Below are 15050 nucleotides of genomic sequence, written 5' to 3' on the forward strand. Positions count from 1 at the left end.
CTTGTGGCATGAGGCTTCAAAAAAAAAGAGATTCTTGATACGATCACTGCCTTCAACCCTTCCCCCTTCCCATCCCTTCTTCCATTAGCCTTTACACTCCTGCTGTACTGCTGGATGACTGCACATCCAGCATTTGCATCATGTCCCTCCCTCTGCTCTTCATCTTGCCAGCCTAAATTGCTCCAGCAACCTCGTAATTTTGATCTGCAATCATTTTGCCCCAGTAGCTCATGGCAGTGCACAAACCAAACACTCCCTTTCTTTTCAGCCAGGGCTGGCTCCTGGTGTGCTGATCTCAAAGTAATTCTGGAGCTGAGAGGTTTGTGAGGAGCCAGGTGCACCAAAAGGCAGATTAAAAATTAAAGCTGGAAGACAGAACAACCCTCTTAAGACACCATTCAGTGTTTTTTTCTTTCAGCACTAGCCAGTTGCTCTTTAAACACAAAGTTATAAAACCACTATCCGTTATAGAAAGAAATACCCCTTAGACAAACAAACAAACAAACAAAAGCACCATATTTTTATTTATTGTTGTGGTTTTTCTTCCAAACGTGATTTCTAGCCGGTCTTTCTAGTGTGGCTAAAAGAACCTGCATTGTACACAGATTTTTCTCGTTCAGATCAATTTGCTAAATTTTCATTTATTTTCGAAGTGGTTCATTTTCTTCAAGCTTCATTTTGTTCAGACTAGCAACTCAAGAGGTTTCCTGTAGCTTAGAGAGATTGCTTTTGAATTGGTACATTATTCAGCCATGAATTGTTTCTTTAGTATATGAGCAGCTGAGTGTGGTTTTTATTATAAATATGAATTTCAGTGCAGAACAACTACTATTTTTGCCGAATAAAGAATGTAAAATTAAACACAGATCTTCATACTATGCTGAGAGGCTTTTCCACACTGTGTCCGTTGGGTGTTTTTTAAGTTCTTAGCAAAAAAACTCCTATAGGACGTGGTAATATGGTTGACTGCAAACAAGATTTTAAAAATAATACAGTTTAATGTAGAAACGTGGCTACAGCAATAAGAATTGAAACACATTTCCTATTATCTGGAGATGCCAGTAAGTACATTTTGTTTTTTGTGACCAGCTACTAATTAAACAGGTTTTCAGCTGCATTCAGCACCTGATCCTGTTGCGAAGTTCCAAGTGAGTGTAGCAGGATATCTGCAATCACGGAGGTAATGATCTGGCTCAGGGTAGTAGAGCAAGTGCAATCCCAGTGTTATGCACCAGCCCTTTAAAATATGGTTTTCCTCCGTGTTGTTTCTTGTTGTTTACCAGTGTACATGATTGCTTTTACCTACCTGGAATTAGTTTTCCATCTCTGCAGGATTTTTTGTCCAGTAAATTAACTTGGGTATATGGAAAGCAGTAGGAAAGAAGTGCCTGCGTTTTCAAGATGCTGCCTCTGGATTTTGGGAGATGCTGTAGACGGAATATTCTTGCTGCAAATCAGGTGACATTATTTACTTGATGCCTGGGGCAAATTGGAGGCCCTTGTGTGTTCCAGCTGCCTTTGTAAAGGGATGGAGGAGCCCATCAGTGCCCCAAAGCAGATCTCCTGCTCTGTTTAGCTCTAACAGGCTTTAAAATAGCAACCACCAAAAGAGTTTTCCCTGTCTTCAGGGGTGGGAGGCAGCGTTTGGAAGGGCATCCTGCCATGCCCCTCACAGCTACCCACGGGTCACTGAGCACCAAGCCCTGGCTCTTGGCCCTGGCTTCCAGGAGAGAAGAGTCCATTTCTGCTCTGGTATCACAGAAAAGAGCTCCTTGTACTTTGCTCTCTGACTTACTGGTCAAAGAAGTTTCTTGCTGTATAGCAAGATGATTTATACTTTTTGGATTAATCTCTTGAATACTTTGAGAACAAAATAGCTCTATTACCTCTTGGGAGTTAGGGTTTCGCTCATTAGTAGGTAGAAACCTTACAAAGTTTGAAAGAAGGTGTTTTAAAATCTCTTCCCAAGATGTCTTAGTTGATAGATCTGAGTAGAAAAACTTATTTCAAAGGAAGAGACCATTCTGGAAAGAGGACCAGAAATGAAAATCCAGTGGGTATAGCTGTGTTAACAGGGCAGAACAGCTACTTAACTATGTGGCAGTGTCAGAAGCAGTAGTATTATCATTTCTGTCGTGGTCTGGGTCAAGCTGAAGACCAACAGTTGAACTTAAAGGGCTCTATAAATGCACAGGAAAGTTCTCAAATGCTTATAATCACCCTCTTAGTTGCTGTGAATTCTGATATTTAATGATCTTCTTTCTTTCACAGTCATATTTTTATTATATGTGAAAGGGTTATTGTAGAAGTCTTTTCTCTTTGAACAGGTCCTGTGTGTCCATAGTTGGAGCCAGCTGCATGAGGCTGGAGGAAGAAATAGATTTTTTAATTTACAGTAGGGTAGATTTAGTCCTTGCTAAAATTCTCTATATCCTCACTCTGTTATGGAAAACACCATATTTATCACCAGAATTTATGTTAAAAACGGCGCAGTGGAATGCGTTCTTACATCCTGATTCTTGCTCCTTGTTTATAGTTTCAAAAAGCACCATTTTGTTCCTTCATTTTCTGGAAGAGAGGGATAAAGCAAGCTGTTAGGTACTTGGAGCTCAAGCTTAATTATTTTTCTCAGGTCTGCAGTAATATCTTATGGTTCTTAGTGTTCCTTGGAAAGGTACTACAAAAGATAGAGAGAGCTGCATCCTCCAATTCCAGCTGGAATACTCTGGTTATCTGTGGATAGACCTCAAGGAAATAAAAGAGAGTTAAAAGGCCAGCAAAATGTATCCTGGACAGCTTGGCTGAAAGAAAGGGCCACACAGTGTTTTTTTTCCCCAAACTTTAAATCATTACGAGGGAGATGATTTTGAATAAATGGTATTTACCAAAATAATCAAAATGTCACCAAAATGAGCTGACATCTTTTGCTATAGCTGAGATACAAGGCTGAGGTTGTGTTTGTGGAGGAGAGGAAGAAGCACTGCATGACACCTGCTGTGAGCTGCCCACCTGAGGCACTTTGGAGGTCCCCAGCAGCTTCTGGAAGCGAAGTGCAAATATCAGAGCACAGAGAGCAGCTCTCAAATCAAATGGTGTCCGTGTGCTGGGCAAATCCATGCCCAGGTGTTTACCTGAATGCCATTTGCAGAGCACTTCTAACCTGGTGTGGGAAACTTTGAATTAGGCTGCATCTTGCCTATATATTCCTTGAAAAGGCTTGAGAAAGGAAGTTTTGACAGGTTTGCACTCTTTACAATTCTCTGGACCGCTCCAAAATGTAAATAAGAGGAGATTCAGGTGTTAGCAGAGAAGAAGCTTCTCTGCAATCAAAATACTAAAGCTCCCTGAATAGCCTTCTTGGAGGGAAGCTGCAAACAAGCCCTGTTTGCCTGCGACATTTTTCTTAGAGTGATTTCAAGGAGCTTCGCCACTATCCAGGGGTTTGATCCAAATAATCAAAGGTTAGGCCTAATTTAGAAAATAAAGCTGCCTTGTTGCTTAGCATTTACTTTATGTTTCCCCCATTGACACGCAAGCCAGGACACAGTTCAAAGAGTCAGACTGGAATTCAGCCTTCTTTCACCTGCAGGGCTGGGATTGCCACTGGATATGGCTGAATCAGAGATTCCTCCTCTCCCCAGCCTTTCCGAAAGATTCCTGTGTGCCACCAGCAGACACCTCATTCCTCACCCTCCTGCAGGTTATGATAATCACTGTTCTCAGGGACAGAGGAGAAAAAAGAAGTGGCCTTCAGTCTGAAGGCTGAGCCCCTGGGCTGTCAGCCTCGTGCCAGTGGTGCCACAGCTGCCTTGTGAATTTCTGCTCTTCCATTTCCTGGCTCCTGCTTCCTGTTGCAGATTTTGGTTGGTGGGATTTGGATAACTCCACATGATTTTGATGGCAATTTGCTTTGGTTTCTCTTCTCACTTAGGCTGCTGAACATAAACTCCAATTGCATTTGTTTTTTAAAGCAGCTGGCAAGCATGATCGTGCTACCATTTGTGCATCAATAATTCCATTTTCATCTCACTTGCTAAAATAGAGCAAGTTTTGTTCACTTGCAGGTTTTTAGTACAAAATTATGACTTGTATGTTGATAATACATCTCTCATTTAAGGGAGAGCTTTGCTGATCCCCCCGTGATTATCAGTTCCATATAGCATATATTTAAAGCTTGTCTTTCTGGCAGAGCTTACAAGTATCTGATGTATCTGCAGAGCTAATAGGGCATCGTTCTGTATTTGTATTCTGCACTTGATTGTTCAATGATTTCTCCTGCTGAATTGCAATAGATGAGCTGTTTAATGTTGCAACGGCTCATTTTGTAATGTAAAAACAAAAAAAACCTCTCAATTCCAAATTGTGTTTGCTAGTTAGAATGCAGAATTTAAACGAGATTTATATGGAAGATGTATTTTTCCCATTGTTTTGCCAATGCAAAAGGAAAACAGGTCTTCAGTCTTTCTAAAAGAAAATCAAAGCAACCATGGTAAGAATTTGTTTTGCAAGAAAGAAGCATCAATACAAACTAAACCTCTTCCCTTCTACACATTTCAGTCCATATTAGTGACTTTTAAAAATACTTTCTCAATTCAGAAATAACAATTTCCAATAAGTGTGTCTTTCCCGACACTTGGAATGTTAAAATTTCTAAAAGTGAGCACTTTATTTTACCCTTTATGTCTTCTGCTGCTGAGTCTATGAATATTTCCACAACATTTTTGATCTTCTTTTCACCAAAGTAGCCCTGATTTTTATGGGGCATCTTTGCTTTACTGGCAAATTGTACTTGTGAATGGCAATGAATGGCTCAAAAGCAGATGCTGGATTTTGTCTTTTATAGACAAATGCACGAGATGGGCACCTGAATGAACAGTCAGCCCTCACTTCAAATGCCAAGTTGGTATTTATTGTATGTTCCTGACTGTTTACCCACCTCTGTGAGGGAAGGCACCCAAGAGGACAAGGGAGCATAGGAAATTCTACTGGCATTTATGTCTGAGGGCAGCCTTGGCTCTGTCCAGAGAGTTGGGGTCCCAGGCAAAGTGCTGTGGTGTGTTGGTGAGTGACCTGAAAGACAAACCTGCACTCAGGGGCTCCCCATGTCGAGGGGGTGCAGCCTCAGCACTGAATTATCCAGTTACAGTAGCATAGACTAAAGCATCATCTCTCTGCTCAGTTGTGCACATTTAGGACTGAATTACAGCTGAGTGCTAAGATGGAGTTTGATACTGTAAGATTAACACTAGTACCTTTGATATTGTAAGATTAACACTATTGTAAGAAAAACCTCCAGTGCTGGGTCCATCCTGGAGCTGCTGGCATTGGCTCCACTGGACATAGGGGAAGCTTCTGGCAGCTTCTCACAGAAACCACTTCTGCAGCCACCCACTGCCAACCCCTTGACATGCAAACCCAACAGAGAGCATTAAAACTGGCATGATTCCTTCTGGTACTCTATGAGCATGTCTGGCTTTTAAAGCATATCATAACTTTAATCACTATTTCACAAAAAGTCTGCTGACGTTCAGTAACAATACTCCTGTCATGAAACCTTTTTGAGTGCTTTTAGGTTTCTCTCACTGTTTGTACTGTGAAATGACAGTATTTTAAAATATTTGAGAAGCAAAACTTGACCCTGCTAGGAACTGAAGATAATTGTCAGACATTTTAAATTGCTAAGAAGTAAAACTGTTAACACTTGTGTCCTCACTAATTATATTCTGCATATCTGTGTTCCCCTGGCAACTTCTGGTGCCTCTGGTTCCACTCTAACTAAGGGCTGTGGGCTGTTAGATGATGGTGCAAAGTAGAAATAGCTTATTCTTCTGAAGAGCAATGCTTGCTGTTGCTTGTGGAGAAGTGTGTGGTGAAATCCCCCTAAGCTATGTTTCAGTGCAGCAGCATAGATTTTGCTGTAGTGCCCTGCAAGTCCCAGATGTGTGGATCAATGACACACAGACCTGAAAATTTGTTTCAGCTCTATGTAAATCTCTCATAATCTTCCTGTTTAATGGCAGTGTTTGTGTTTCTCAACCCAGTGTGCTGTTATCAGCTGCAGAGAACTGAAGTACAATGGACTCTGAAGCATCATCATTCTACAAGGAAGCTCAGGTGGGCAGGTTCTTCTGGGCAGGTTCCTTCAGCACTGGCTTCTATTTAAGGTCAAGTCACAAAAAACTGGCCTCACTCTGCCAAGGAGTCACTGATGAGATATTACTGTCCTTCAGCCAGCCCAGAGCATCTCTCTGTTGCCAGTCAAGAGAAGAAATGTGTGTGTGGCAGGGCAGAGAGGACCTGAATGGAGCAAACTGTTGGATGGTGCTGGGGTTTCAGCGAGAGAGAGGGATTGTGGGCATGTTTCTGTAACCCTGGTTTGGCTCAATGACACCACGCTTGGCCAGAAGCTCTGAGAAGCCAGCTTGGTCTCAGTGGCCTCATGGCACCCTTAAGGGGATTTAAGGCTGGGGAGTCAGTCCAATCCAAGTGAGATGTACATTTTGGATTCTGCAGCATCTGCTGGGCCTCGGTGATGATTTACATAGTCACCTGTGAAATGAAGTGTCAAAAGCAGCAGCAGGTGATTTTCTGATGCCATGGGGCAAATACTTGTGTGAAATTCTTCTTCATACAACTGACAACTCCAGTTACTACAGAAGCTTTAAATAAAATAAAAAATAGACTCCCTGCGTTGTCACTGCTCCACACTTGAAGACATTGCTGTTCTGTGCAGAGAATGGCCACTTACAGGAGGAATTCCTGTATCACTTTAGCATTTAGTGAGACTCTTAACGGTGGCTACATTTGGAAGAGACACAACTTTATGTGCAAGAGAACAGCAATATATTTATTAAAATCTTGCAGGTTTGGTTCATTGATTGCCCCAAGAGGCAGCTTGTTTTTCCTCAGTGCCTTTCATTTATTGCAGCAGTTCATGGGACAGCACTGTCCTGTCACCCAAGCATGCTCACTAATGAGACGTGGCCTCACTGAACAGCACCCTTGAAGCTGGGAGGAGCATAACGAGCATGAGATGGACCCAGATGCCTCTGAAGGCTGTGGGGCTTGCTGGTCCATTGGTTTTTTGCTGGAAGCTGTTAATGGGATGTACATGGAGCTGGTTATCAGCCGTTTGTCCCAGGCCATATGCTTAATCCTTCCAGCAGTATTTACCATGATAATGTGTGTGTTGCTGGCTTCTGTTCAGCTCAAACCCATTCTGAGAAAGGCTGTGGGGTGTTTGCCAGAGCCTCTCTGGGAACTCTTAGAGATGTTCCTGCCTATGCTGATGACAAAGATGTTGTCTCACTCTCTCCTTTTCCCCTGGCTCCCCTGCAGAGCCAGCAGGGGCAAGGGGTTGACCTCAGTTTTGCTTTGCTGGTGGCACCTGTGAATGTGGTCTGTAAGTGAGGAGGCTCCATAGCAAAGGCAGCGAATTGCTGATGTGCAGCCGTGAGGAAACTCCTGTTCTCTGAGGAGGCTGCACACAGCAGCCAGTCCAGATCCAGTGTCAGAGCCCACAGGGAGCCTGAGGCTCTCACTGGTGGTTAGAAAAACTGAAAGGGAAACCCCTGGGAGATACACACTGGCCAGAGCTTCTCATTTTTCCTCCCTGTAGTTACTGCCTGGGTAGGGCTAGTTTACTTATTGCCTTCTTATCTTACAGAGAAGAATTTCTGAGAGGCAAATCTGTGATTCTGAAAGTTGAGGATAAAAATAATAGAATTGCTGAATAACTTGATCTTATAGAAAATGCATGCAGCAATGCATGTATTGACTTGTTTCAGTGAATATCAAAATTTATTGTCCCTTGAACTAAATATTGACATGGACAAAGCCGTATCAGTATTTATCTCTCAGGTTAATACATTTTATATTCACCTCAATGTACATTAATATGTGCTTATTATTACTGTAATGTTTGTCCTTCAGCAGAAGAAACTTGCATGTGGTTGAGAGGGGCAAGGAGGAAGTTTGCATTAGTATTCCTCTACTGTTTTTAATCTTTGTCAGAAGTTTATCCTGCCCATGGAGCACAGTGTAGCCCTCATTCAAGCAAAACCCTTACTGATGTTGTGACATTGTGCACTGAATACAGATCGTCTGGTGGGGTTTTGGGAAATGGGAGATTAATGGTCATGAGTACACTCGTAAGGGCAGTGAAACCACCCCTTCTGCTGTATAGACTCGGTGGTGCTCCCTGCAGCGACTCTGTACCCAGGAGCTGCCTCACTGCCCACACTAACAGGGACACAGAGCAGGGAACCCGAGGGACCAGGCTTTGATCTGAGACCCAGCTGGGAATCACTGCCTACAAAGGATGCTGGAAGTGTTGGACGGGGGCACACAGGTAGATCTGAGAGGAGCCCTGTGGCAGGCTTATCTGACGCCTGATGTGTGAGTGTGAGTGTGAGTGTGAGTGTGAGTGTGGGCCAGCTGGAGCTGGAGCTGTGGGCACTCTGGTGCCACAGAGAGCCCAGCAGCCTGCTTGAGCCTTCTGCAGTCGTGTGTGGGTAAGGGGAGTGTGGCCACTTCTCTGGAGGATTATCCCTCGGATCTGTCCCATTGCCTTTTTTCCCTTATTCTAGATCTTAGAGAGCAAGGCAGAGGTTTCCTAGAGAGACAGGCTCTACAAAAAGGATGCAGCCATGACAGCACTGAATATCACAAGACTAATTTAGGATATTCAGAGGCCTTTTAGCACATGCTTTTTGCTATACAGTCCCTTTTATGTGGAGACACCAGCTCTGGCATAAACGCTTCAATTTCCACAGAAGCCTTGAAGAGACACTGCAATTCCTCTGCAGATCTTGCTTTTAAACTTTCTGACCCAAGGGAGATGATGGGGAAGGCAGTGAAGGGACTGGAAGCAGAAGTAGAAGATGTGTTCCTGTTTCCCACCCTCCTGCACACCCTTCTGCTCACCGACATCTCATTGCAGTCAGTCAGAGATAGAGAGGGGATCGAGTCACTTTTTGGACAGCGGCTGGCACCAGATACTCACAGGGAGCTGTTAAAAGCTGAAATTCTACCCAGCTGCTTGAGGACCAGAGAAACTGCTCCAAACTCTTTCCTGTCCAGGGAAGAACCAGTAGGAGATCCTTGAGACTGGACAGCATGGAAGACAGTCCCCTCCTTGAGCTGCTCCAGCCTGCCTCAGTTTCCCACGCTGAGGCAGAGCAGCCTGCAGTGCTGAGGGGCAGCTGCCATCCAGGCATCACTCTGCCTGCTTTCCTCACTACACTTACATGCCAGGCTTGCAGCAATGAAAGTAACAGCTGTTTGTAAACTGACATTTCAATGACAATTGTCAGGAGAAAACAAGCATATGGCAGCTGACTCCTCACTTGCAGGGAGATGCAGCAGCAGAGGCACGGAGCAGCTGCAGATGCTGGAAGACAGTGCTGCATTGATCTACACTTGGGGAGGTCATCTCAGTGATTGAAGACTGCATTTCATGCCTTGACTCTTCTTGGAAGCTAGAAAGACAATAAACTAGTGCCTTATGTCTATAATTCTAACAAAAAGCAAGATTTTTGTCCTGGTTAAAATAATAAATGTAACACAAATACATGCCAAAACCCCACCTCCTGAAAGCAGCATTCTTAATTAGTACTTCTGTTTTTCTTTTTTTTTCCTTCTCCTGAGTTATTAGTGGCTGATATCGAGACCATTGAGACCCTGATTAGTGGGAAGGCATCTTTGCACGTTTTCAAAGCCCTGTAGCAGAATCCAGCAGGGACCAAGTGCTTTCCTCATGATTAGCATTGCTTTATGATGGTAAACTTAATAATTAAAGGTGGTCTTTCTTCCTCTGTTGGGACTTCTTGGCACTTCTGATGCACTGTTTGAGGACTTTGTGACTAAGCATTAGTGTCATGTTGTGCCACTGAGTACAGTCAGGCCAAGCACACAAAAGTAAAAGGAACTTAAAAAAGCTCTTCCTCTGAACCAACTGCATTTCTGCCTGCACTTGACTCACAGCTCAGACACCATATGCTTATATTCCACTGACAATTGCCATTTAAATGTCAGTTTACAAGCAGATGCTGCCTTGGTGTCATTGATTAAAACCCAGAGAGGCAAAATTTGAGGTCTAACTGTGCTTTGGGCTGGCTGGGACAGAGCAGCAGCAGCAGCAGCAGCAGCAGCAGCAGCAGCAGCAGCAGTGTCTGGCAGACCTCTACCCACCAGGATGGTCAGGGTTAAGTGCACAGGCAAAGGACTGTGTACCTGAGGTGTCAGCAGCAGCCTCAGCTAAGGGGCTGTGGCAGCCAAAGGAAACCAATTGGCCCTGTCTGGTGGCAATCATAATCTTGTTGACAATTTCAGACTTTTTGGGGTGGCTGGCAGTGGCCAGGATACAGGCAAAACACTGGTTTATAAGAGGAGACAGATTTAAGTGCTCAGGTGCAGGAAAAAAAAAAAGAACAAAAATCTGTTGAACAGAAGAGCAAGGGGAAGGGTGGAGAAGTAAGCCTTATCCACCAGACATCTGCACATATTTAAAATCCTTCCCAATAAAGTTCATAATGAATTTAATTCAGTCCCCTATGGCCCAGAGGAATGTTCTGGGTAATAAAAAAAGTATTGCTAAGGGATAGATGACTGCCAAACTCCTATTCTGTGCCAGCAATGAATATTTATACTATTGGCACTTAAATTCTAGGTTTATTTTACTACATAAATGATCCTTTGTCACATATTAAGAATTAATATTGTGAGATTGCCTTTTGGGAAGTTGGAATAATGATTCCCAAATTTAACGTGTGGTTGATTTGTTTGTAGACAAGCTTGGGCTGTGGTTTTTTTCAGATTAAAATAGTAGTAGAATGTGGCAATTTCTGTTTTGGGGTAAACTGTTTTGTGGCTTGTTTATGGTTTAGCTTTATAATGTAGTTTTAGACAAGGATCTTTTAATGTTTATTTTTTGGTTTGTTTGTTACCTTGAAATATCTAAATCAATGCTAAATGAATGCCCTGATTAAAGGCTGAGATGTTCTCACTTACAGAAGGTGATACAAGGGCTCCTGGCTTCTGCAGGCATTTTTCTAATGCCTGTCTGATGATTAAACTGGAATGATTCAAATGTGAGTTTGGAAATTTCAAGCACCAGTGACGGAGGTTGCAGAACCACAGTCTTACTTTGTTTATAAACATTGTTATTCCAGGGAAGATAAAGATCTGCTCTGTATCACTTCTGTGCAGTGGTCAGGAAAATGAGGGGAAAAAAAGTAGAGCTACTGATCTTGTTCCCTTTAGTAAGAAGGAGCGGAAGGCAAAGTTGGACATGAGCTGAAATGTGAAGAATTATTCCTGTCAGGCAGCAAGCTCACGGGAAAAATACATCTGTGCTGGTGTAAGATTCAGTGTGGTTTACATTCAAGCTGGTTAAGGCTGTTTAAGCTCCTTTGGCACACTGCAGCACAACACAAACTCCTCGAGCCTGTGTCCAGGTCCAAGCTGCCAGCAGCAGTGCTGAGCACAGAGCTTCCCGAGGCGCTCCTCTGCTGCGCGTCCCTCACTCCGCGCTGCCGAGCCAAGGGTGAAAGTTGGGAAAAATACTGTGAGTCTGTCAGCATGTTTGTTTGCATGGTGCATCTCCTTTGAGTCAACAAGCATCTTTTCCAAGTGTAGAAATGAACAATTAGTCATCTTTGGAAAACAAGGGTTTTGCAGACATCCCCTCCCACCCCCTGAAAGACAAACCTTGCCGTACTGCACAAGGGCACAGGCAGCTCATTTTTCATTCCCTGTACACACTACCAAATATTCAGTTCTCCAGGAGAAAAGGGTCTGAACAATATAAGGGGGTATCTTAAGCACTTGGCAGTTTGAATTAAAAAGAAAGGTCAATTCCAAGGAATTCAGATAGAAGCAAAAAAAATCCCAGACATCTCAGAGCAATGCTTGTTGGGCTTTAAAAATGAATGCGCACATTGTTTGCTCACAGCTTTTCGCAGCAGCATTCATAATTTAGGAAACTATTAATCAGCATGATGAAGCATCCTCTTTCTAACCAAGAACAAAAGAAAAAATAATAATTGCACAATACAGTTTATTTTCTTCTCACTTGAAAGAGATCTTCTGGTAAAATTTGATGAGAAATCCATAGATTTGGGCTTGTGAACTTTGTGTGTAAGTTGCACCAGATAAAAGAGCCCCAGCCAAGCACCAGAATCCTTCCACTGCCCTTTTACAAGGCCCATTACAAGTCACTGCTCAGCAGGCCTTATTTTCTTTTGGCCCAGGCCAGAAGTGATACCCTAGAACTGTTACACTGACAGCAGGAAAAGAGCACTGAAGACCACAAACATTTGCAAGATTTATATTACATTCAGATGAACTTTTAACAGAGGCACAGCAGGTACTGAACAGTGAGGCAAGGTGGGTGGGGAAAAGCAGGGCAGTAAGCAAAGGGGCAGGGAGGGGTCTGAGAGCAAAGAAACAGGGGCTTGAGGAGGGTTCTGGTAGGCAAAGAACTGAAAATGGCAAAGGTTTGGGCAATGGATTTACTGCTGGCCAGCCAACAACAGCTCTCCAGGGCTCTCAAGCCAGTGCTGTAGGTTTAAGATCTGCTGCTTCCCCATCCCAGCAAAGTTACCATGACAGTAAGTAATTACAGAAGCAAGGGATCCAAAGGACAGCTTTTATTTGGTAGCTCATTCAGGGAGATAATAAATTCGTTAAAGTAATTATCCCTTTTATGAAAAAAATATATTTTTAAAGGCATTTCATACCTTTTCTTTACTTGGGGGAACTGGTGGTGAGAATTGGACACAGTCCGATGAAGTTCTGGCAGTTTCAAAGTTATGAAAAATCTCTCTTCTATTTTCTACCTCCCTTCCCTGCTACATTCACATTCTCCTGCAAGTCAAGTATCATTTTCCTGGCTTCAAAAACCTTCTATTTCCGAATGGCATTGTTACAGTGACCTGTTCAGCGGGGGCAGTCTGGCTCAGCCTAGAGGGGTAAGGATTAAACAGCTTCTGTGCTGCTGTTGGGAGCAGAGGTCAGGCATTGGATGAGGTTAACAAGGTGAGATCTGCCCCACCAGGACAATCCCTGCCGCAGGGAAGCAGCCAGGCTGCAGCTTCTGCTCCCTCCAAGCACTCGTGTAAGGCACGGATCCTGCAAAAAGAGAAGCAAAGAGGGGACAGTGAGCTGGAGGCTGCACTGTGAGCCAGAACTGCTGGGTGGCAGGGGGAGCAGCAGGAGTGACTTTGTTACCTGGGCTGTCACACAAGGATTTCCAGCGCTGGCACACAGGAGCAGCACAGGACGCCACTGAGGAGCCAGGAATCTTGCTCCTGCTCCATCTCCTGCCTGGGAACAGCCAGCTCAGGTCAGTGACACATTCCTGCAGGGCTGCTGCTCCGGCACCACTGCCGCACCCTGCAGAGCACGCTCCACACAGGCAGAATTTTCAGACATCCGACACTTCAGCCACCCCTTTTAATGCCATTAGTGATGCAGCAACATGTATTTATATTTACATATAAATACAAAATGGTCAGATACCACATTTTAAAGCATAATTTACAATCTGAAACTGCTTACACTTTCATGACTAGGCTTGGGTTTTTCTCATTTACATTCATCGTTTAATTCCACTGGAATTTGATTTTTAAGAAAGCCCAACATATCTTAATTACCATAAAAAGATCCATACACATTTTACTTAAAAATAGCTTCTGTAAGAGGAAATCTACCAAAAATAACACAAAATATATTATTATGCATACATTTCCTTTTTTTGTAAAGTACAAACAGGAATCTGATCTCTTCTGGGTATTGCCTGATCTAATATGGCTATAGGTTCTATTTATTTTGTTTGTTTGTCAAAGTAAAGGGAAAGACACAAGAAACGTAAGGGCACAAACCAAAATAAAACCGCATTCTTTCCAAAGACACAGATGATCAGAGAAAGAACACTTTGAAAACTAATAAACGATAACAGGTACAAAGAAACGCCATCCAAGTGCTATGCAGTGTCTTGTCTGAGCATGTGCCACAACGGCCTTGTAACAGTTATTAAAAACAACAACATCAAAAAAATGCTACTGGCAGAAAAAGCTGTCAAGCAAAACACTGAAAAATTGGTACCGTTTCCTAGCAAGTAAGTGCAGAACTGGTAGTATTTTATGTGTCTTCCCCCACGTATGCAGACCTCTTTCTTGCTCTCTGTGCCCACAGGACTGATCATTGTGACTCTGGCGCTTTGCTGGATGCCAAACCAGGTCAGAAGGATCATGGCTGCTGCTAAGCCAAAGCAGGACTGGACCGTCCCCTACTTCAGAGCCTACATCACGCTCCTCCCCATCGCCGACATCTTCTTCTACCTCAGCTCGGTGGTGAACCCGCTGCTGTACAACGTCTCCTCGCAGCAGTTCCGCAGCGTGTTCCTGCAGGTCCTGTGCTGCCGCCTCACCCTCCAGCATGCCAACAGGGAGAGGTTCCTCAAGGCCAACCAGAGCTCCGCGGCGCGGAGCAGCCGCTCCCTGCGCCCGCTGCTCTTCACGTCCTCCAGGCGCGGCTCTTCCACCAAGGGCAACGCCAAAGTTTTCCTGAGCACCTTCCAGAAGGAGCCCACGCCCGGCTGCAGCCCACGGGAGCCGGGTCCTGCCCCACCAGATCCCAGCCTGGAAGCGGTGCCCCTCGAGACTGGCTCAGAGCCCGGGCTGGGCGCACAGAACGGCCTTTGTGAACGTCAAATATGACTTCATAAGGCAAAGCTAATGCTTAGCAATGAGCTTACAAACATGGAAACTGAAATGACCAAGGGAAGCGACAACATCGCTAAAGGAATAACACAGATGGATTTGTTTCCAGTTACGCAAAAGGAGCAGGAGTTCTGTATCTTGCTGGGATTTTTAAGTGCACACTGGAAATTCAATCTGCTAACTGAACTCATTAGCTGACAAAAATATCAGCCCCTCTTCTCCACACAACCACTGAACTCCCCTTGCTGTTGACAGGGATTTGGAAACAAACAGAAAATAAGTGCAGCGTCCTTGAAGAGAGAAGGATACAGGACAAATTGTGTCAGG

The 15050-nt window shown here is 43.9% G+C and overlaps 1 protein-coding gene across 1 annotated transcript in view; it reads left to right on the plus strand.

Annotated features, from left to right (window-relative positions):
- The window catches only part of GPR39 (G protein-coupled receptor 39), a 72874-nt gene extending 58154 nt beyond the window's left edge, over positions 1–14720 (plus strand). The window contains exon 2 of the mRNA XM_062498339.1: positions 14197–14720. Coding sequence (XP_062354323.1) covers positions 14197–14720 — 524 coding nt within the window. The remainder of the gene's footprint in view (positions 1–14196) is intronic.
- Positions 14721–15050: the final 330 nt, after the last annotated feature.

The sequence above is a fragment of the Cinclus cinclus genome, chromosome 9 (genome assembly GCF_963662255.1).
Source record: "Cinclus cinclus chromosome 9, bCinCin1.1, whole genome shotgun sequence".
NCBI lineage: Eukaryota > Metazoa > Chordata > Aves > Passeriformes > Cinclidae > Cinclus > Cinclus cinclus.